Source organism: Alosa sapidissima, chromosome 24 (genome assembly GCF_018492685.1).
Source record: "Alosa sapidissima isolate fAloSap1 chromosome 24, fAloSap1.pri, whole genome shotgun sequence".
Lineage (NCBI taxonomy): Eukaryota > Metazoa > Chordata > Actinopteri > Clupeiformes > Clupeidae > Alosa > Alosa sapidissima.
Genome location: NC_055980.1, coordinates 2,962,501 through 2,985,000, shown reverse-complemented (window position 1 = coordinate 2,985,000; position 22,500 = coordinate 2,962,501). Strand labels below are relative to the sequence as shown.

The following is a 22,500-nucleotide window of genomic DNA, read 5'->3' as shown; positions in this document are numbered from 1 at the left end:
ACATACAGTACACACCCACACCCACACATGTCTGTACACACATATGGACAATAACACAAGTAACACCTGTGCCTATAAGCAGATGTCTATAAGCAGATGTTTTGAAATAATTTGGAGCTAGGAATTTGAGTAACACCCTTTAATTTGTATAGTTCTTATTATTGGTAGGTCTGGACAATTGTTTTTCTCCAAATGTTGAGAGCCTCAAGAGAATGTCTGAGAATTTATTCACAAGATACAGCTCATTTAGCCAGACTATCAACCATTTCTCAAGGGACACATAACCTGCCTTCAGAAATGTTAAGAACAAAGTTATTTTTTAATAAATGTGTACAGAAATGTGCAGAGTTGAAACAGGCCTTTTGGTCTGCTGCTTTTAGTGTAGTCAGGATTTCCATCTTTCAATTGCAAGCCAACATCAACATTATTATGCATAATAAACATCTTAATATCAGAAATGTACCACTCCCAACCCAGGCTAATTTCAACCCCCATATACCTCACTGTTTTTTAAAGAGTATGCATTTTAAATAATATGATTAGCTTGCTATGATTTTTTAACAGTGATGAGCTGTGAAAGTTGTGTCTTGTTTCAAATGAATTGTGTATAAGTGTCCATGCTGTGACTTGTGTGAGTGAGTGAGTGAGTGAGTGAGTGAGTGAGTTTGGTGGTGGGGGTGTGTGCAGGGGTCATGGGCTTCTGTGCTGGCCAGGCACATGGGGCCACACTGAGCAGCTCTATTGTGCTGGGAGTGTATGGGCCCAGTGTTCCGCTAGGAACAAACAAGTCTTTACTGCCAATGGCCTGGCACAGTAGACCTGCAGGGCAAGGCAAGAGGCCATACACACACACACACACACACACACACACACACACACACACACACATGCACACACACACACATGCACACAAACACATACACACCCACACATGCCTGTACACACATATGGACACAGCGATGTGCAGACCACTGACCCTTGATGAGCAGAGCAACACGTGCTACACACATCTCATCCTCCATTTTCCCCCTCTCGCTGATGACCCCTCTATAGCCCTGTTGTTTCCTTTGTCCATGTCCAATCCTCTCCTAGTTCACACACAGATGCACATGCAACACACACACACACACACACCTCTCTCCTAGCCAGTCCAGACCCCCCTCAGTTGCGCGCGGCTCACTGGACCATAGGATCATGCCGGCTGGGAGGGATCCTGCCACCCCCTGTAATACGTCCAGCCGGGGAGACCTGCAGGCCTGGCCACGGAGCTCGCTCTCGCCCCAGCTGACTCAGGGAGATAGTGGCTCTGGCTGGCCCTGGAAGGGGAGTCTGCAGCTCTAGGGCTTTGATTCAGTCGGTTTCATTATGCTTGAAAGAATATAAACCAGTGGGAGAGAAACAGGGTCACCCTGGGATAAACAGAGACCATAACTTTGGAGTTCGCTAGTTAGCCACACCTCATTTTCAATGTGTGCATGCCTGATAGGATTGTTTATGGATGTGTAATAAGTCATTTTAATTAGATTTAGTGGTTGGCCCAAGTGTTCAGAGCAAGATATTCTTAATTGGCTACACGTTTATGTTCAGTGCAGTAGGTGTCATGGACAGAATAACTCACATAATAAATTTCACCTGAGTTACATTTGGGAAGCGTTCTCCTGGCCAGCCCTGAGAATGTGGTGTGTACATTACTCTCTCTCTGCAGAAACTGCTGGATCAACTCCTCCACAGAGGCACTGACTGAGGATCCACCAAAGACCAGAGCTCCTTCACCTTCTTCCCTCGGACCTCTCCTTGGAAACATCTGGAATCCTCGTCACCCACGCCAGCAGCTGCACCTCCAGTGGCTCCCTCATGCTATATGCACAATACCCCACTCCACAGACAGTATCACGGAGGAGGGGGACAAATGGTTTGACGTGAACAGGGGTTGCCTAGAGGAACCAGCCAGTGCCTTGGAGATGGTTGTGAAGACACAGACATGTCCTTCATGCTGATAATATGATGTTCTCTATGGCTCTGGAGAAGCTTTACCTGGGTGTCTGTTCTAGGGTGCAAATGAATGTGCTAGAGACCTTCTATAATGTGAACACATCATCTCAATTGAATGAGGAACATGTTCTTGGACTGGCCATAAAACATAATATGATCATAATAATATAATATAAATTCAAATGCAGCATAGCTAATGCGATCAAGTCATGTTACTTAACGCTGCTGTGCCGCAGTGTGTGTCCTTTGTGTGTAACCCAATTTATATGTGTGATGTCATATCCATAAGGACCACACAGGATCTCTGCATTCTGAACTGAATTCAAAGTGTCATTAAATTGACATCTCTCTGCTGTCCTGCTACACGGGTGAGATTCATATGTGATAAAGACAATGAGAGTGATTCAATTCCTGCTCTTCGGTGTCCTCTTGTGGTAGAAGTAGGTGGATATGAAGCAGGTAAAGTAATGGAAACCAGGCATCCTGAGGAGCCACATTGCCTTAACCCTTGGGGTCCTCCTGTTTACCTTATTAGGCTCCTGATGGGGTGGAAAACCATATAAACAGGGGCACTCCCTCTCTGTTAGCCATTAGCTTAGGGCTCCAAGTATTTGACCCCTCCAAATGGGAATCCCCTGCTCATGGAACTCAGTGCACAGCCCTGGTGAATGAGGCCATTGTCTGCAGGCTATGGGGATGTGGGATGAGCAGCCATGCCTGTTTTAGATGAGTCCCTCTTATCATAAGCCTTAAACGGACAGACCTCTCCCATACTAGCCTTTTGCACAGATCACAAATCAAAGCAGTAGCAATTTTTACTTACCCTTGGGAAAGCCTCGGAGGTTGGTCAACATGACCAAGAATAGGATCATACTTTCATTTGAAGCAGAACCACAAAAATATGGTCGCTGTTATTTTATTGAACAATTTCCCTCTTGCTACAATTCATATCCGTGCTTCTTTCACCATTTATGCAATAAGCTTTTATTCCTGTACCATAAGTGGATAGGGAGGTTTAGCCGAGGCTTTATTTTAGAATATTTCATATGCTCCTCCTGGCCTGTTTAGTTTCAGGCTTGTTTTTCATATCTCAGTCATATTAGAGCGACTCACTGAACAGATTTCTGCCTTCTAGGCCAACCAATTTTAGAGCTTGTTTATGGTGTCACAAGAAATATTAACATATTTTTACGAGATTTCTTTTTTAAGGAGAGCGTATTTGGGGATCATTTTAACATGTCATTTCTTGAACATTTGACAGGCCCTCTCAAAATAAATGTGCGACAGACTGAGAATACGCTCAGTCCATGTGCTGCGCTTTGACATTGCACATCAGCAGCACCTTTGAGTGGAGATGAAGAGTGGTGGTGAAATACTGCAGGACAACCCTGGCAAGCACTCCCATTTCTACAGCCCTGTGATCTGAGGGGAGTAGAAAAACACAGAGCCCCTATAAGTCAAGCTCTATGGTCTGTAGGATTCAATTTATAGCTGAGAATTTTCAATACATACATTTAGACACACCCAAGATGTTCCCTGTAGATATTGGGGTTGCTTATAGAATATTTATGCATTCGGAGTGTTTTTCCTTCACTAAGTTGATGTATATGCTTTATCACATGTGAAGTTTTGATTGGGGTGAGAGAGAGGCTATCTAACAGTTTGAGATGAGAAGCATCATTACAGATGTGAAATTGAGGGGACAACAGAGAAATATGTCCCCATGCCTGAACCGAATGCCCGTGGACAGATGGGTGTGTGTCATGCCACCACTGGACACACACACACACACATATACACTGGCTTTAAGGAGATTATAGTACGTCCCACGAAGCAGTTAGTCACAGCTGGGTTCCATTTCATATTCCCTCTCTACCTCCCCGATACCCTACTGTGAATGCACCCACGGGAGCAGATTCAGGGAGTCACCCACACATGGAACCAAATCAGCTGTGTTTTCATAAGAAATCCGCAGGGCTGAACCTATGTGTGTGCCTGAGTATGCGCATGTGCGTGTGTGGCTTCCAGAAACGCCTTGAATAATTAGAAGTCCAAACCAGAGACTTAAGGAGTGTGCTCTGAGCGCAATGATGCCATGGTAAAGGTATGATCAAACAAGGCCTACGAAAAAACACAGACTTGGGCTCTTTCTCCCTGCAAATACAGAACTGATTACTCACTCTGAAACTGGCAGTGTGTTTTTACTATAAATACTGTTTATGATCGAGTGAGAAAGTGGGGAGAAACATTTTTTCTCATTTTGAATCCATGTGTTGGATGCTGTTTTCTGTGTGCAAATAATACTGGACTATGGAAATGCAAATGTGTAATTGGCATGTCAATAGAGCGGACTGAATTGAATTGGATTGGACTGAGTGAGCATGAGGGGAGAGGGGAAAGGGGTGGGGGGGGGAGATATTGAGTTTTGCTTGAGCACACAAAGAGGTCAGTAGCAGTCAAGGTGGATATGCGTTTTCTTACTGTACTAACAGTCTCTCGGTGATATGAAGAGGAACTGGTGGTGAGCTAGCCTACCACTTCTGGCTCGTTCAGTCCTCCTTTCTCATCAAAATTCAGCTAAATTCCCGGGAGCCCTAGTGGGTATGATGAAATGATTAAGATAGAGAGGCATTAAAAACAAATGATCTCTCTCCCTTTCTCTGATCTCTGTCTCTCTCTCCGAGACACTTTTTTGACGTGCCGCATGTGTCTGTGTGTGGGTTGCTTAATTCCTGCCTGGCGCCAGGCACATTGAGATGCCAACATGAGCAATCCTGAGCCTCTGACATCTGCACAGGTTCTGCACGTACTCGTGAGGTGGCACACCATATGGCAGAATGCAGCAGCCAATACAAACACAGTAAACACAGCGCAAAACTGCACAACATCTGATTCACTGATCTAATGTGACTTGTTAACAATTAAACAATTAAAATGTCTATGATGACATTGACTGCTGTTGAAAATGAGTAGAAAATATAGGCCTATAATAAAGTGACTGCTTTTCCACATTTTAATATGAATATGGGTATAACTAAAAATAATTATGAAGTTGCTATTAAAAGGTTGAACATGTTTGAGCCCTAATTTAACTGATGATCCAAATTAAAAGTCTACAGTTTAACTAAATCTAATTTGATAATGTGGCAAAAGTGTATTTGCTTATCCATTAGGCTACCATATGCAAGACCCCAAACGCGAACATCAAGTCAGCCCAATGGTCCCACAGCCTTCAGCATAATTTTAGTTCACGAGGCACTTTGCTTGTTGCCAGACTTTGCCCCTTGTACATCGTTTAAATTGGGGTGCAGTATCTTTGTTACACCGATGTGGTATCAGCTCAGTTTGAACGGGGAGGCTTTAGGACCTGGAGGAGATCCGCGCATGCAGCACATGGTTGTATTCATAGACAACACTTTGTTCGTCTGTAAATTGCTTTACAGCCAGCGTCGGTCCTATCCAGATTATCGGCCCGATGCACATATTGTTTTCCTTCAAAAAATGTGTTTTTAACATTTGAGGTGGCTAGGTATAATTTTCTGTTAAGACGATATTCCAATTGGAAACTTTGAGCCTGAGGTTGGTTGGAGCGGTGAGTGAGTCGGTCCAGGATTTTCTAACGGTTTCTCGTAGTTGATCATATTTCAGGAAGTGGTTTAGGTCTTGCACATCAGCTGTTCTACTGTATATTATGGTCGCGCTGCCGTGACATACTTGGATTGTCCGCTCATCCCAAGCCGGTCAACATGTCAAACCGGCGGTGGACCCAGAAGTTTGCGCTGCTGACAGCACTTCATGTCATATCTATGACAACTTGTTTCTGTGGCAGCTTGCCATTCAAGATACCTAAAGGTAAGTTTAATAATAAAATATTATCGTTTTTGTAGATTTAAGCCGTTTTTTCTCAAGATAAAATCTTAGTTTAGCTACCTTTACATCACAATGTTTTATAGACAGGTCTACATTGGTCACAACAAATGTTATTTTTTTATAACCTATGAGTGGGGAGGGAAACATTGCATTATATTGTAACCTATATATAATGTGTAATATAATATCATACTCCACTAATGTAGGGTACTACTATTTGCACGAGTAACGGAGAATGAATAAAGGCATTGGATATAGGCTAGTATATAATATAAACCCATGGATCGTTTCGCGAGCTTTGATCACCATGATCATCATAATGAAATCGTCTTGGAGTGATGATACAGTGCGCATCATGGTAATGCAAATGCGATGTATCATCAGCATTCTCTCATTAAAGGTCCACAAATGGGTGGCGTTTCTGATGGTAATTGCTGTACTGAAGAGGTGTCGAAGTCGACAAGAAATAATCAAGGGAATTTAATAGCTAATTTAGTCGGTTGCAATATTTAAAGCTATTGATGTAAAGTTAGTAGTATAGTTGAGCTGCCTGCACGAGTCTAATAGGCTAAAGGACAAATCATTTTGCGGTGCGTTAATGTGCACTGAAGCTCAAAAGTTGACTTAAGCTGTTCATGAAATTGATCGGAATTAATCACTATGACTGTAGGTGTGGATGAGATTGCAGGAGAGCTCGAGACGTGCGTGCGCTTTAGCGCATGTTGGAGGTGGAAAGCTCTATGTTTGAGAGAGAGTGCTGACATTCACAGCAGGGTCTGAAACAGGTCTAAGCGTTGACGTGACAACGAGGTGAACGCCCCATTTGTGAAGTCTCTGAACTTGATGCTCTGGTCAGGTCATTAAGCTATTCATTTGCCGGAATGTAACCATCCATTAGTGAGTGGACTAAACCTTCCCATATTCACTTCACCCACATTCGATGGACTTAAGACCCACCCTACACAGCAACTGAGCCAACTGTGCCATGCCCACAGTTCACAGGTCTCTGAAATCCCATTCATCTGGAGCTTGTGAGGGAACCAGAAATACATGGATACCAGGGTTTCCAAGGTTATCAAGTGTATTATTACACTGAGACTCCACTTAAGTATTGTGGGAAGGGAACAGTGAGACTCCACTTAAGTATTGTGGGAAGTGCATCTTCCCATCATACACCCTGTTGTGAGGAAAGACAAAGCCTCTGTGAGAAGCCTTTACCTGGCTGGAGCCATTATAAGACTGACTGAGCCAAAAAGCCCTGGAGGTTTCTATGTGAACAGGTGCTCCAAAGGGCTGCCGTGTTCCAGATTGAAGCCGGATGAGATTGTACTGAAAACAGCATGGAGTGTCTCGTAAGAGTTCAAGGAGAGTGGGAAAATTAGTGCAAATCACCAGTGCTCAGCCTTTACGAGCATGTGTGTGCAGCATGCTTTTTAAACATATATTTCTTTAATGACTATGATTGACCATTTAGGTCACAATGACTCAAACAATTCCGCTCGGTCGGTATGCATCTTTGAGGCAGATCAGCCGCGAGCGGTGCTGGCAGCTCGTCTCTGGGTCATCTCTCCATGTTCCGCTCTCACTCCTTCCCTCCAAAAGGATACTCCAATAATTTCTGTCGACAGTTGACACAGTTTGTGTCCATATTCCTTTCTAGGCCAGCCTTCATAGCATCTGTCAGCTCGCGTACTGGCGCCCACTCTCTATCTGTCTCTTTGTTCCTCTCTGTCTTTCTCTCATGGCCGCTCACCCGGGTCCCGGACCTTGGAGGACTTTGAGTTGATTGAGCGCAGGCTGAAACAACTTGAGCAAAGCGAAAAGTCTGGCTGTTGACTCTCTCTGCCAGTGTCTCCCAACAGCTGTTTAAATTCAGCTCCCTCACTGAGGCAAAGGAATCCTCCAGCAAGCAGAGCATACAGGGAAAGGAGACCACTGTTCTGCTGGACTGTCTCATCTGAGCAGATAATCTTACATGGGGGCTTCTGCCGCCCAGATGGCCTTTTTATACATGGTCTGGAAAAGCGCTTGAGCTGCCTGGAGAGACAGGCCCAAGTCTGAATGTGTTACAGCTGGGCTTCTTTTAACCCTTCAGCCCCCTGCTGACCTCTTGCAGGGTCTCCAGATGCACCCTGGGATGGGGTCAGAGGGCAACACATTCCCACTAGCCCGTCTCTGTCACCACTCAGACGGCTCATCTTGCTCAAATCTAGTCAGCGGCTGGTAGTAGTTAGAAACTGAAAGGTCATGATGGTCCCACTAATCCCAACTCTATTGAAGGATAAGGCTCCCCACATCAGAAAGCTCTGGGGCCACGAGGTGAAGCTACTCCGGTCCCAAGAGCCACAACTTCCATTTCTATATGTAACATGTTACATTCATGCATAGGTCCCTAATGTAAACGATGGGTAAAGTGCAAAGTCTAAGGTCTAGCTAAAGCTAATTTAATAACTTAATCCCATACCATGAGCAGGATCCTAAGTGCAGACATTGATGGGGTAACATAATGGTCCTACACAGCACACACTAGCTTTAGTTCATGCACAAGGCACTTTGCTTGTTGTCTGATGTTGCACTTTGCCTACATGCTCACTTTGCCATTTAAATTAGAGCCCTCCCTTAGTGTTAGAACTTGAGTTTACATATCTAAAACATCTTGAGTTTACATATCTAAAAGATAACATGCCTAGGTTTTGTCCACATGCATTGTTAAAACAACCGGTACACTGCATGTATTTTTAGTTGCTGAAAACAGCATGTATTGATGTAGAAGAGCAAATGGACCAGCTGTTGTTTTGTCTTGTCATGAGTGTCAGGACAGATATTTTAGAATGAATTTGAGTGCATATCCATGTCCATTTAATTTGGCATGAAATGTTGCTGATGGTTTTTCTGTCATCTTGAAACACAGCACTGTTTACTCATAGCCAAAGCTCTCACTGAGTGTATGATTTCTCTCCTCTGTTGATAAACCAACATAAACAAGTTTCCAGAATGAATGAAGAGAACTCTGTAAAGTCACACCGAGTGCAAGCCGATTTTGGTCTATGTATTCTGTAATAAAAATAAAGACCAATATTCACCTTAGCAATAGTCTCTTTCCAAATGTCCTGCCATAGTCTCTTTCCTCCCTCTCAGCAGTTCTGCCTCTCGCCATTTAAGTTTTTGGAAGTCCTGCATGGTCCACATTGATTTTGGCATCCCGGCAGTTGAGTTGAACTGCTGACGAGTTCTGATCATGGCCTGCCTCTACATATTGGAGATGTGAATGGGGGTTTTGGCTGGGGATAGTTTTGCTCTGTGTCAATAGGAATAGGTATAATAATGATTATAATTGTAACAACAGTCAGAGATTCAACAGAAGGCCAAATGTGTCCCTCAGGCTACATGCTAACTAGCGCTGCTCCAGGCATCCGTCCATGGCTCAAGTCACTTCCTGACCTTTTTATAGTTTCTATAAACACCAATAAAGCACCGGTTCAAAGAGGTCAGGTCAGGCAGCTATTAAGGATAATACATTTAGTTATTAGATTAGAAGTATGTTATCAATAGCCCTTGTGATGTTCCATGTGTGAATAAGATGGATGCTTTCTCTTTCATGTCTCACCTCTCAGACCTGTCCAGAGCAGGAGCAGGCCGTCATGCATGTCCTCACACTCCTCTCTGCCTTTTTGTTATCCGTGAAGACGTGTACATTTAGATTTCACAGTGGTAAGAAATCACAGATCATTGAGGGGGGGGGGGGGGGGTTGTGCTTGGCTGGAGTCTACTGCTTGTTAGGGCTTTGACTCCGAACTTCGTTATTCGAATATAATTCGATTATTTTAAAAACTAAAGATATTCGAACGAATTTTAGGGATCTCTTAATATTCGAACCTGTAGCCTATGGAGATAATTTCTATAAATGTATTTGGTTGTAAACGTTGTTTTCAATTCAGATTCCGAGGTTTTTTTCACGCCTGGTGAAGTAAAATCGCGAGCTCATAGCAAGGCTATTATTGGTCATCTGGGCTCCTGTAGGTGATGTTAGCATCCTGGCTGGTTCGTGCTTAATGAGCTCACACATAGACATAATAGACACTTTTATTTTAAACTTAACCTTCCTCTGATTTTAATCACCTCAGTTATCAATCAAAGCAAACAGGGAAAATAAATGGCAATGAAAAACACTCAAATAAATAAATGTGCAGATAAGTCTGAATGAAAAGCAGCACTGGTTGAAGCCTGGAAATATTGTAAACAAAGTAGGCTAACGTTAGCTTAATTTGCTAGTTTATCATAGTCTGGTTAGACTGTTCAGTTTCCCTACGTGTGTTTAAGTTTCAAATTAATACTTTTTCTCCTTGGGACAGGCCCGTTTGAGTCTTGGAAAATACTTTTCCATTTGCATCGGGATTGAGATAATTAGAACTTAGCAGTCAATTTAGATGCAACAGTTTTGAACAAATTCATGCAGCGTGCTAATGATGCTAACCGGATTTAATAGCAATTTAGCCAGTCGTCTTACACGATTAATGTTTGGATTACATGTACATGCTGAGGAGATATGCGCCTGTTGAGAGGGAGAGAGAAAGAGTGCACGGGGCAAGGAGAGTCTGTGTTGAGGTAGGCCTACTTCTATCGCCTACTCTGGTAGAGTTTGACATTCTACAATGCAAGATATATTTAGCCTATTTATTTATGGACAACGTAAGGCAGGAGGTGTGTGTTGCTTTTAATTATGAATGTTCTATCGAACGTATTTTTTATTGATATCGATTACATGTCGCTATCGTTTTATCGCCCGGCCCTATGCTCAATAATAACAATTTTAACACACACATAAATACTCAGCCTTTCTTGCACTAGTCTATTGACATTGACTGATACTGTCCTCTGGTGGACAGAACATATAGAACTTAAGTTTGATACCAATATCGGTCTTACTGAAGACATTTAATGGTTAAAATATTATTAATACGAATATATTCTAATTAATTCGAATATATTCGAATTTTAATATTAATAAACAAACAAACTTTGAATATGATTTTTGGGCAAAAGTCAAAGCCCTACTGCTTGTGTGTGCTTTCTCCAGGTCAAGGCGTGTGTGAAGCTCAGGTGTGTGTCCACACAGGTGATCCATCATCTGTCCATATGCATGGTGTTCCGGGCCCTTTATTGGCATGACTTTAATATCTTCAGTCAATCACTATCAGCCAAAGCTTATTGCTTTAGTGACATTAAATGATAAGAAGCTCACACGGGAAATACGGAGATACACATGAATGGAATAAGGAAGCTAACGAGCAAGAAACATAGTGTATAATTTCAAGGTCATTTGTAATAGCAGAACCTCCTTATCCCTCTGTCTCTGTTTATGTTTTTCCCGTCTTTGTTTTGTCCCTCTGTGTCATCCATACTCCCTACCTCGCTGACCCGTGATAACCTGGGAGGTTATCGGAGTTGAGCCGCTCTGGCTCTCCTCACCAACACCCGGCGGGCCTGCAGCACTTGGAGGCAGGTCGAGCCGCCCACCCACACATGCTGGTGGGCGGGTGGTCCTCAGCCTGACAGCCTGTGCCTCCTGCGCCTCGGCACGCCGCTCCCTGATAGGCCGCTCCTCTTGGCTGGGTCCGTGCCAGCAGCAAAATGCCATCTCTGGCCAGATCACTATAACCTTTTCAGTGCGAATTTGTCATGGGGTGTTTTTCAACAAACGCTGACTGTTTGACTTTATGTGCACTTGCTAAATTCAGAAGGCATTTTCCAGTCAGACATAATGGCCAAACACATCTAGTCTGGTAGAACCAGACGTGCGTTCAGTTCACTGTGTGTATAATCCCAGCAGAATGATCTGAGCACGAAGCAGTAGACAGGCAGAGCCACGTTAGCACACTTGTGCCCAGGACGTTTATGATCCCATACCTCAGTGGAAATCGGTCAAGTGTGACAGTTTGATGTTATCTCACTTGTTCCCTCTCAGTGCAGTCCGCCACTCTTGACTGCTGTGTATATCCCTGGGGGCCGGAGATGGCCATAAAGTGTGCTCACTCTTCCCCTCGCCACTGGAAATGACACGTTGTCATTTTGAGCCCCAGCTGAATGGTTGATGTGGACAACACAGCTGTGATAGATCCACTGGCTTTGTGGGATAAAGGGCTCTTCTGCACTCCTTTGAGTCAGCGCTAGAGCCACGTGCTTATTTTGGCCATACAGAGCTGTGCCAGCCTGGGAGCTGAACGCCAGTCGGAAACCATAACGTGGAACAGGGGGCACTTACCAAAAGGGATGACAACAATTCTGTGAAGTGGCATCACACATTGACTGGCACCGGAGGACATCCAGTCTATTGTCTCTGTGACCTTGTGCCTGACTCAGCCAGAGACAGGATGTGTGAGGCCTCATTTCTCTCTCCCATTTGCGCACGCTGAAGAGAGTCGTGAGAGATGATGAATGTGTGAGACCGGGGGGGCGGGGGGTAAGACAGAAAAGCGTTTAAACTTGCATTTAAACTGTTTGGGGGATATGTAATGTGTACGTTATTTTAAGTTATTTCTCCACTTAAAACGAATCACTTGATGTACAATCCTCCAATGCCCTGAAGTAAGACTGACCGCCACAGCCATGAGGCCAGACATCATCCAGGGCGAGCCGACCCTCCCAGAGGCCATGGGACGCTGGGCTGCGGCGGGGCCAGAGGCTCTGCTCTGGAAGTGGAACGTGACTCGGCTCCCCCTCCGCTTCCGCCCTCAGTCCCATCGGACAGCTGAAGGTGTGGGGGCAGAGCGGGGCGCTGAGGGGGGCACAAGATGGAGGGATCTCCCCTTCTCTCGCTCACGCCACTCCAAAGGGGAAATGGGGAGGTCTTCCTGTGCCCTGTGTTAGGTTACCAGTGATGTCACCACCAGGCACGATGGCTTCCTACAGGGACTTGCAGACTGTTTACCCAGGGTCCCCTTACTGGCTGAGTTGTTTAGGATGGAGGAAGGCCAACATTAACACCCACCCGCCCACTGGATTTAGCCCTGCGGTCCTCCTCCCCGCCCCACATCCTCACTCCGCAGGGCCAGGGAAGAGCAGATTAGCCAGAGGAACAACAGCTGATAAAGGCCCACTAAGCCCTGCCGCTGATTTGTGTGTTTTCGTATGGATGGGGAAGCAGTGAAGATGGATTTGTGGTGCTTTCTTCAACACGAAGGATATGAGTGGAAGTGTTTTCAGGGAATAACTAATGAAACATACATACTTTGTTAATGAATGATGTATTCAGTAGTAATTGTTGTTTTCGCCCCTTAAACTATTTTGTCTGGTCTGCTTTTCCAAGAGTAAGTTCATTAATGATATTCAATCAAAATGTCAACATTGATCACAACCTAAACTATGAGGCATTAAAATGCATGAGCTGGTTTTCAACATCAGGAGTTTATTTGACTCCTTCTGCATTAGACACTAATGTGCAGTTGACAAAACAGATGTTCACTAATGAGGCAACAGCACAGTCCCAGGCATAGCTTCCAGCCCCACTCTCCTTTTTAGTTCCACTGGAATGAATGGGCGTGCGGAAAAGGAAATGTCCGAGAGCGTCCGTCAGCGTGTAATACCTGTGAATCGCACACTTGCTGCCAGACTGGGGGCTGTCTGGGCCCTATCTGCGTCCTCCCCTCTATACTTCTTGGAGACATTTGTTTTCAATGGCGAATCATTCATCCATGGCTGACTGTGGCGTGATTGGATCAGTATGCTCTCATTAAACCCTCTCCTCCTCTTCCGCCAAGGTCTATGTTTGAACCCCAGGCTTTCCCATCCCTTCCCCGGATCAAAAAGATGCTGGAACCGAGACTCCATCTTGTTTCTATTGCCAACTGCTGTTTCTTTTTTTAACTCTCTCAAATTCCCCCCTTCCACACACACACACACACACCATACAGACACTACTTTTTTCCTTCAAAAGTTGAGTCAGAACAATCATTCTTGTCGCTGTCGGCAATCATTTTTTTCCATTGCTAATCAAATGCTGCTCAGCAGGGTGACTTCTGGAGAACAAGTCCCAGCACTGTGGTGCCAGGGGCAGACTTGGGCAGTGAAAGTTGACCCTGCTCAGTCCTTATGTGGCTATGCGAAGGGCACACTCGCATACCCAGTGGGAGCTCGCTGTCATCAAATGGGGATGAAAGCCACTGAATTCTGGTTGCAGTGAGATGACAGATAGGAATTACCCTGAGCCTACTGACAGCAAGAGAGAGAGAGAGAGAGAAAGCAATGGTTCCAAACGTAGGACTTTGGGTCTTAGACATGACTAATTTAGTTCCATACAGTGAAGCTACTGGAAGGGATGGCACCAAACTGTTTCACAGTCTCCCTCAATTTAACAAAGCTTCAGAAGGAAGTGGACACACTATAGGCTTTTTCTGCAGCTCTGAAAAAATGGACAGTTTTCTTTTGAAGGTGTGTTGATAAAAGTGCTCTAGTTGTCACACCACATAAGACAAAAACCTGGAGCAATGTTCTTTATATTCCAGTGTTATTTAACAGGTGAGTGATCGCTAGACTCCTGGGATAGTGCCTCTGTCAACAGGAGTTCTCCCGAGCATCAGATCATTACACACACTGAGCTCAGAAATGACACCGGCGCCTCTGTTCTTGTGAGGATTAAAACGTATTCCTGCAATGGCTGGAAGATCAAAGGGATGTCATAATGTCAGTCACATTTATGTAACTGGCAAGGTCTTCTAACTACTTAAGTAAGAATTAAACACTGCAGTAACATGCTGCAGAAACAGTTTGATTGCCATTAAAGTTTCACTGAAGCTAAAATTAAGCTTCAGAGAGATGAAACACTCTCATTTGTGAGCCTTTTAAAATGTGTTTGTTCTGGAATAGAACACACACATACACACTGAGACATACTCGCCTGACACACATGCTTTATTGAATTTATTGAAGAAATATAAATAGACCATCTGAAGCTCTCCCCAATACAGTAGTTGTGCACTGCGCCAGTCATTGGTTTGGAACGATTTATTAAGACTTGTGTTTACACTTGCCTTTATTGAGCATGTTAATAAGCCGTGGTGCCAGTTTTATCACTCACTTATTGCATCTGGTTGCTTTTTCTATTGCTTTCGAGCTCACAAGGGCTACTTAGACACCTCCACCACAGACCCTGCACTTTTTAAAAAGGTTGGCGTAAGAAACAGAAATAGAGTTGCAGCATGTCTCCGTCTCATAAGAGTGTTTACAAGAGAGGAATAAAACTGCTATTACGCCACGCTAACAAAGACGAGCATTGAGGACAGCCCTTAATGCACAGGAAAAACGATTTGCCACGGTTGTGAACCTTGCCTTCAAAGGGTGGCATCGGAACGAAACGGTCTTGAACGTGATGGTGATTCCATCTGTGGGCTGAAATTCCCTCGTAAAAGAGCGGCGACCTCCCTCTCACCCTCACCGAGCATTACGGCAGCTCCAGTCGGATCAGCTTGAGGTGGTTCTGTTTGGGGTTTTTTTGCTTGAGAGTTTGGTCTCAGATAAAGAGTCAACACCCAGCACATCTCCTGCTTTTTGGAGTGTCGGCATGTGTATTTATCTCCAAAGACATCAACGCTGCTCTTTCACACACACACACACGCCTGGTTTCTGTCAGTCTCTGGTCCTTAGAAGAGTCTGGCTCTCTCGCTGTGGGGCTGTGGCAGAGATGATGATCACCAGCCCACCAGCATGAAGGGTGTTCCAAGACAGAGGTCTCTGAAATAATGTGCAAGAAGAGACAAGATAACACACACCCGCACAAACACTCACACACAAGTTGGCAGATACTACTGAGTTATGTTTTTTTTGACCCAACCATTTAAGCCTCTTTTGGAGCAAATACCCCTGAGCACTAGAAGAGTGGATGTAAGCTATTCTGCAGCTCATGTTTCCTTACAGAAACATGCACACATACACACACGCACACATTGTACACACTGACACACGCACAAGCATGTCATCCTATTTAGAAAAGGTTGGCGGAGGTACAGAGAGCAAACAACATACAAGCTCTCCAATGTTTGGCCAGACAATGATGAGCATTAAACAGGAAGGCAACAAAAGCGAAGCGCCAGTAACTTCTCAGGCTTTGGAGAAGGAGCTGCATTTCTGGCAGAGACAATCCACTCCTGGCTTTGTTTGAAAACGCTCTTGACCCCAGTTTTGCAGTATTGGTTTATCACTCAGTCCTGCCGGAGCTGCAGGCCTGCACTGTCAGGCTTGTGCATGCGTGTATAGCTGACTTCTCATGTGGACTCAGGATGTGGATGGACACAGGGCATGATGGAGACCATCTGGCCCTCTCAGGCACTGGCCACCCTGAGGTTCTCCAGCACCGGATCAAGGATGCAAGTGTGGGAAAGAGGAACGTGATTTGTTTGGGGCGAGAAAGCGAGCAAGGCCTCTCTCTCTGCCTCGGCTTTATAAGACACCACAAAGAATCGCAAAGTCTCTGTAGTTGTAGATTTCCGTCCTCTGGAAAAGCTCACGCCATAAATCGCAGGCAGAGAGGCTAGGATGTGGGGAAAGAGCTTTGAGCTCTGAAAGCGAGATGCAGCTCAGTCCACCTTCCTGGGCACCGAGCAAGCCTTGTCATGGCAGTGAGAAAGACAGAAGAGAGAGAGAGAGAGACAGAAGAGAGAGAAAGGGAGAGGAAAAGAGAGGGAGAACGACGCTTTGGCTGATCAAGCTTCCTACTTAAGAGTTTTATGGAAATCAGCCTTGGAAAGAGAAGGTGGTGGTGGGGGGTGGGTCAAAATAGATAGAGTGGAGGGAATGGGTTTCCATGGAGACTGACATGTCTTGTCCCTTGATGTCTGAAGGCATTGATTAGTGAAGTTGTAGCTATGCTGTTACACTCTTAAAGATGGGCTTTGTTGGCAGGGGATGGAAGCTGAAGAAAGAAGCAGATGTTGTGAGGAGGCTTAAATGCGTCCCATCTGACCACTGATTCCAATTTCTGAATGTGTCCTCTTTACTCTCTGAGAGTCTGAGAAACCAGTTTTTCAAACAGTTATGAAGCAGCCTCGTCACCATCTACCTTATTTGTGATCAATTTTGTTCACAGCTCAGTTGGTACCAAATTGACCTGCTTTTATTGAGTGTGTGCTTTGATGTATTTTTCCCCCTAAATAATAGAACAAATCGAATGAATTTGAAACAGTTGGATTGATTTTTTTTTTAATGTGGTTTTGTTTAAAATCCTGTTTTTGTTTTTGTCCCAACAGAGTTTACTGGACCTGGTCCTGCTGGTCTAACTGGTCAGCAAAGGCCTGTCCCTCCACCTCACCCCCTTCAGACCACCGAGCCTCTTCTGCTCATTGGAGGCCGGCGGAGACCCATCAGCCACCTGGGGTCATTGGTAGGTCTACATGTGGATGTCTTCATGTCAGTGAGAGGAGAGAAGAGCTCAGAAACACACGGGGCACGCACATCAGTAACCACTTGCAGCTTTATGTGTTTGTCTATTGAATCATTCAGTCATGGTGTGTTAGGTATAATCGGGGGCAGTTATTTATAGATAGAGCAAAACAATAAAATCAAACCAACGTTGTCAGCAAGTACTTGTCAGGACTAGTGGGTCAGGGTTGACAGCAACAGTATGAGAACAGGAGATGACAGAGAGACATTCTCTTGTGAGTGCAAATATTTGGTCTGGGTTCGGAGTGGAAACTCAACATCAGGATCAGTGTCTGCTCGTGTGCCGGAACCCCCTGGACCCTTCTGGAAAAAGAACTGTTCGGAAAGTGTCGGGTCCAGCAGATGAATGAAAACGTTCACCTCAAGACATTTCAAACATGGGGAAACCGTACAGTCAGGGCATGTTTGCCTCTCTGTAGCGAGACAGGGAAAGACAGAAAGGGCTGAGAATGTGAATGAAATGTAAGAAATTCGGGATCTCTCGACTGTATTTGGAGTAACTCATGCCAGACATGGCTTTTTGGGAAAAAAAGAAGTAGAACAGAAAGACAAAAAGGTGCTTGCAGCTGCCAGCCATGTTTAAAACATTTCTCAGGTTTCCTAGAGCTGTTATAGAGTCTATTCACAAGTTAATTCTTTTTTCCTGGCATGCTCCAACAGAAAGGTGTGTGTTACCCTGGAAGGTACAGGACTGTATAAACCGTTCGGCCTTGCACATGTAATATTTCTTCTGAATGCAGGAAAGAAAAATTACAAAAGCCAAGTCCTTTTGGCAAGTTCACGAAAGGATTGGAAGTCATTTACACTGACCAGTGATTCGTCTGTGTGGGTTTCCTGATGTGTATAGATCTCAGCCAATCTAGGGATTTGAGTCCTGTATAGATAAAAAGCACTTATGTGGTTGAGCGACTTCTCAAAGTGGCTCCATGTGTCTTTCTGCGGAGGGGGGAACCGATAGGCCCGTGACCCAGCGCTCGGCCTGTAATCAGAGTCCACGCGTGTGCCACAGTCAACAAGGATCTGTTTGCGAAAGTGCTGCTCTTAGGCATTTCTTTGCACATTTACCCCTGATGTCGTGTTTTCATAGCGCGGTTATTAAAACAACATGCCAGCTCTGCAGAAAGCGCTCTCTGTGTGTGTGCAAGGGTCTGTATGGCAGGGGGGCGCACAGGGCGCGAGGACCACCCAGACATGTGAGGGGGAACGGGGCAGTGGGGGAGCCGGCGCAGGGGTCTTAAGAGGAGCAAGAGATGAGAGGCACTTTGGGGTCTCCCTTGTGCAATATGATAATGATGAGTTTGGCGCGGGCGGGTGGGTGGACGGATGGAAGGCCCCGCCGGCTGGCCGCTGCTCTCCACACAGCGCTTGTTTAGTCCTGCTGGCCTCGGCTCCAGGCCTGGCCCACTGACCAATGACCTGATTCTCTTCAGGGATTGCGCTCAGTCTCAAGACTCACTTCCTCTCTCTGTGTCCGAGTGTGTGTGTGTGGTCTTCAACGTGTGTGTGTATATGTGTGTGTATGGGTGTGTGTGTGTGTGATGAGGTCTAAGTGTGTGTCTAACCTATAGTATGTGTTTTTATTCATTTGATATGTGTGTATTGTTCTTTGTGTAAATAGTGTGTGTGTGTGTGTGTGTGTGTGTGTGTGTGTGTGTGTGTGTGTGATGAGGTGTGTGTGTCTAACCTATAGTATGTGTTTTTATTCATTTGATATGTGTGTATTCTTCTTTGTGTAAATAGTGTGTGTGTGTGTGTGTGTGTGTGTGTGTGTGTGTGTGTGTGTGTGTGTGTGTGTGTGTGGTGCCCTGTGAGAATGAAATGATGAATGCCTTTTTATCATTCCCTTTCACAGTGCAACTAGATGCTAAGCCCCCCACGCACAAAGCCATAAGTCAGGCGCTCAGAGCCTGGAGTTGAAAATGGATTAATGTCACTTAGAATTGAAACATAAAGCTAATCCCCGTGAGCCACGGCGCTAAGACAGTGGGAGAGATTGTGTGCGGCTTGTAGAACAACTCCGCCGTGTTTTCATTACTCTTCCACACAAATCTGCCTTCTAAAGCTGCCATTATGTTCAGCGTTGAACACGGAAGTCCCACCATGATGCGCCTTCTGCTTGACTCGAGGCTCGCTGGGATGGGATGTCTTCAGCGTGTGTGTGTGTGTGTGTGCGTGTGAGAGATCTCTGTCGGATTTCATCAAACAGCAGCATCTCGTTAGACAGCGACTGACATGAAAGAGCTCTTGCCATTGGTGTTGTTCTTGTTTCGTGCCCCCGAATGGCTTTTGTAATGAAAGGAGAAAGATGCTGGTGCTAAAGATGAAGTCTGTGATGAATATTGTTCCTCTGAGTTCACCTATGCTATCTGTCACTTTCTCTCCATTTCCCCATCTCTCTCTCCATCACCCTCTTTCTCTCTCTCTCCCTCTTTCTCTCTTTTTCCCTCTCTCTCTTTCTCTGTCACTCTCTCAGGGTCATCCCGCATCCCTGCAGGTCCTTGTGGAGGCAGAAGGTGAGCAGCTGCTACTCCGGCTGGAAAGGAATGAGTAAGTGTCCCCCTCGTTTGTCTCTTGGCAGCTCTTGACCCCTCACTTTGAGCGGTGCTGACGCACTCTGGACAACAAATCAGTGACATATGCAGGGGCCCCCGGGGCGGTGGTGGCCATGGCAGGCGATCTGACCGAGTGTGCCATGCCGCCATGATGGAGCAAGCACTGTATTCACACCGCAGATGCAGACCGCATCACAACTCAGGCTTTAAGTGATCAGTGTCCCAAAACAAAGACCTGAAAGTGTCCCCACTGAATACAGTCAAATCCCACCACAGCTCTGACAAGAGCCATCATTAATGGGAAACTGCTGGATTGCTTGGGAATAGAGTGGGATTTCTTGCGTGCTGCTTGTGGGTGTTAGCCCATATGGATGCCAGAGTATGTGCTGAAGCTAATGTCGCTAGACAGTAGCTCTTTGCCTTTGTCTAGAAATTACTTGTTTATTCCATGTAAATGGGGACATGCCACAAGCAACAAAATGACTGAAATATGTCTGCGTGAAACATGGGGACAACAGGGTCTCTGTTTACATTGTTGGGCTTTGTAGAAGACAATGGGTAGACATTCAGTGGAAATATCTGAACCTGCTGACTTCTATTGATAAGAAAGGCCGCTCCTTCTCCTCTCTGACCGACATAGCTCCTTTTCACCAAGGTAGTTTGAGTGCCGAGAACTCACTAACCACTAACCACATCTCTCTAGACTGGGTGCTCTAGAATAAACAAATCTGCTCTGCTGTACCACAAGACAAGCGGATGCGAAATTTAAGCGAATGGCATATTGCTGACAGTCACATGGAAGCTTGTTAGCTGTTCTGTTTAGCTTGTTAGCTGTTCTGTTTAGCTTGTTAGCTGTTCTGTTCGTCTCAAAGGAAAAACGGCTAAGATTGCCATCTTCTCCTTTACCACACCTCTGCTCCAGCCTGTGGAACGGAAACTGGTTCTCTGAAGGTCAAACCAACACTGAGCTGGTACTAGCACCTACTGTAGGTCACTTTTGGTGAAAAGGGTCTAGCAGTGTGGCTGCCCAGCTTAGCCCTCCTCACGCCATTGTAAATATTTGAGCTGAAACAGTGTCTGGTTTCTGCTCGCTCCTCTCCTCTCCTCTCTCTTGTTCTGCTTTTGTTCTGCCCTGGCATCCTCTCTGCTCCGCGCTGCTTCGGGGAAGAGCTTGGCTGCGCTCACACATCTTGTGTTTCTGTGTGTTCTGCTTCCGTCTCCACGTTTTAAACAGGTGCAGGATGTTTTTGAAAAAAAAAAAGAAAAGAGCACTTCACTCACCTTTTTGGGTGATTAAGCAAGTGCTGGGGTTCACTCTCTCTCTCTCTCTCTCTCTCTCTCTCTCTCTTATTTGTCCCTCACCCTCTTCTTGTGTTCTTTCCTTTGTGATTAATATTAATGTTTTCACATCAAAAAATTTAAAAATTCAGCGATCTGTTCGCTTTAAGCCTGTGGATAGAGGCTTAAAGGGTCCTGTCTCTCCAGACCCAGCACTCCAAGATGTCTAACCGCTCCAGGCGATCTCCGCACGCTGTGCTGAGGATGAAGCTCAAGAGGGCCAAAAAAAGAGTTGGTTTGAGAGGGCGTCCCGTGTCAGTCTAACAAGGCGTGTGTAGCGTGCCACGCGTGACGTGAGGAGATGCTCTCTGGTGGAGCGGGAGCAGGAGCAGGCTTCTGGAGAGCCGTCTGACAGCTTCCAGCCTCGGGCAGCCACGCTTGAAAACAGCACCTTATTACGGGCTCCGTCGTCTTGGGTGAGCTCGTGAATAAGGAGCGCATCCGACTCGCACCGTTCGTGTTGCTCGGCTGTTGTTGAATGCATAATTTCATTTGGAGTCTCTCCGCACAAGGGCAAACGGGAGAACAGGCAGAGCTGTAAACAAGACAGTGATGGAGGAGCAGATCAATATGTGGCCTCAGACTCCATGGAGAAGTTTTGGCAGAGAGTCAGTTCCACAGCATGTGAAATTCATAAAGAGACAATAGAGTCAAGGAGAGGAGGCATTTGGATTGACTCGGCTAAGTGGGTTGTGCTATTCTGCCATCTGCGATGGGGTTTACAGGCAAGGTTTGGTTTTGGATCTGGATTTGGATTTGGTTGTAGAGAAAAGTTAGAAGGAGAGATAGGATGGTAAGGTGATGAAGACGGATAAAATGAAACAGAGTGGTTGTGTGTGTGTGTGTGTGTGTGTGTGTGTGTGTGTGTGTGTGTGTGTGTGTGTGTGTGTGTTCGTGCATGTGTGTGCATGTGAGTGTGCGTGCGTGTGTGTCTGTATGCATGTACATCTTTGTGAGTGTGCATGTGTGTGTGTGTGTGTGTGTCTGTCTGTCTGTCTGTCTGTCTGTCTATGTGTGTGTGTGTGTGTGTGTGTGTATGTGTGTGTGTGTGTGTGTCTGTCTGTCTTTGTGTCTTTGTGTGTGTGTGTGGACTGACAATGTTTGTTCTGAAGTGTGTATTACAGAACCTACATCAGAGTTAAAACGAACAAGCTCTGTCTAAAAGTTCTGGCAGGCAGGGCCAGAGTTCCTGATGAATACCAGTTGTTAAAACATGACCAAATAGAGCAGTAGAAAAGGGCAGGAAAGGAAAAGAAGAAAGTTTGTCAAATGAAATCATTAAAAGTGAACACATGGATTTGTTTATTTTTTATTTCTC

General features: G+C 45.3%; 2 protein-coding genes across 3 annotated transcripts in view; both read left to right on the top strand.

Annotated features, from left to right (window-relative positions):
- Positions 1 to 2,386, top strand: part of c24h10orf90 (chromosome 24 C10orf90 homolog) — a 19,018-nt gene extending 16,632 nt beyond the window's left edge. For both annotated transcript variants that reach the window (XM_042083748.1, XM_042083750.1), the window contains exon 11: positions 1,706 to 2,386. In XM_042083748.1, coding sequence (XP_041939682.1) covers positions 1,706 to 1,744 — 39 coding nt within the window. In that variant the 3' untranslated portion in view covers positions 1,745 to 2,386. The remainder of the gene's footprint in view (positions 1 to 1,705) is intronic.
- A 3,012-nt stretch (positions 2,387 to 5,398) lies between these two features.
- Positions 5,399 to 22,500, top strand: part of LOC121699746 (disintegrin and metalloproteinase domain-containing protein 12-like) — a 79,556-nt gene continuing 62,454 nt past the window's right edge. The window contains exons 1-3 of the mRNA XM_042082124.1: positions 5,399 to 5,844; positions 17,100 to 17,233; positions 19,766 to 19,839. Of these exons, the coding sequence (XP_041938058.1) occupies positions 5,739 to 5,844; positions 17,100 to 17,233; positions 19,766 to 19,839 (314 nt within the window). The 5' untranslated portion in view covers positions 5,399 to 5,738. The remainder of the gene's footprint in view (positions 5,845 to 17,099; positions 17,234 to 19,765; positions 19,840 to 22,500) is intronic.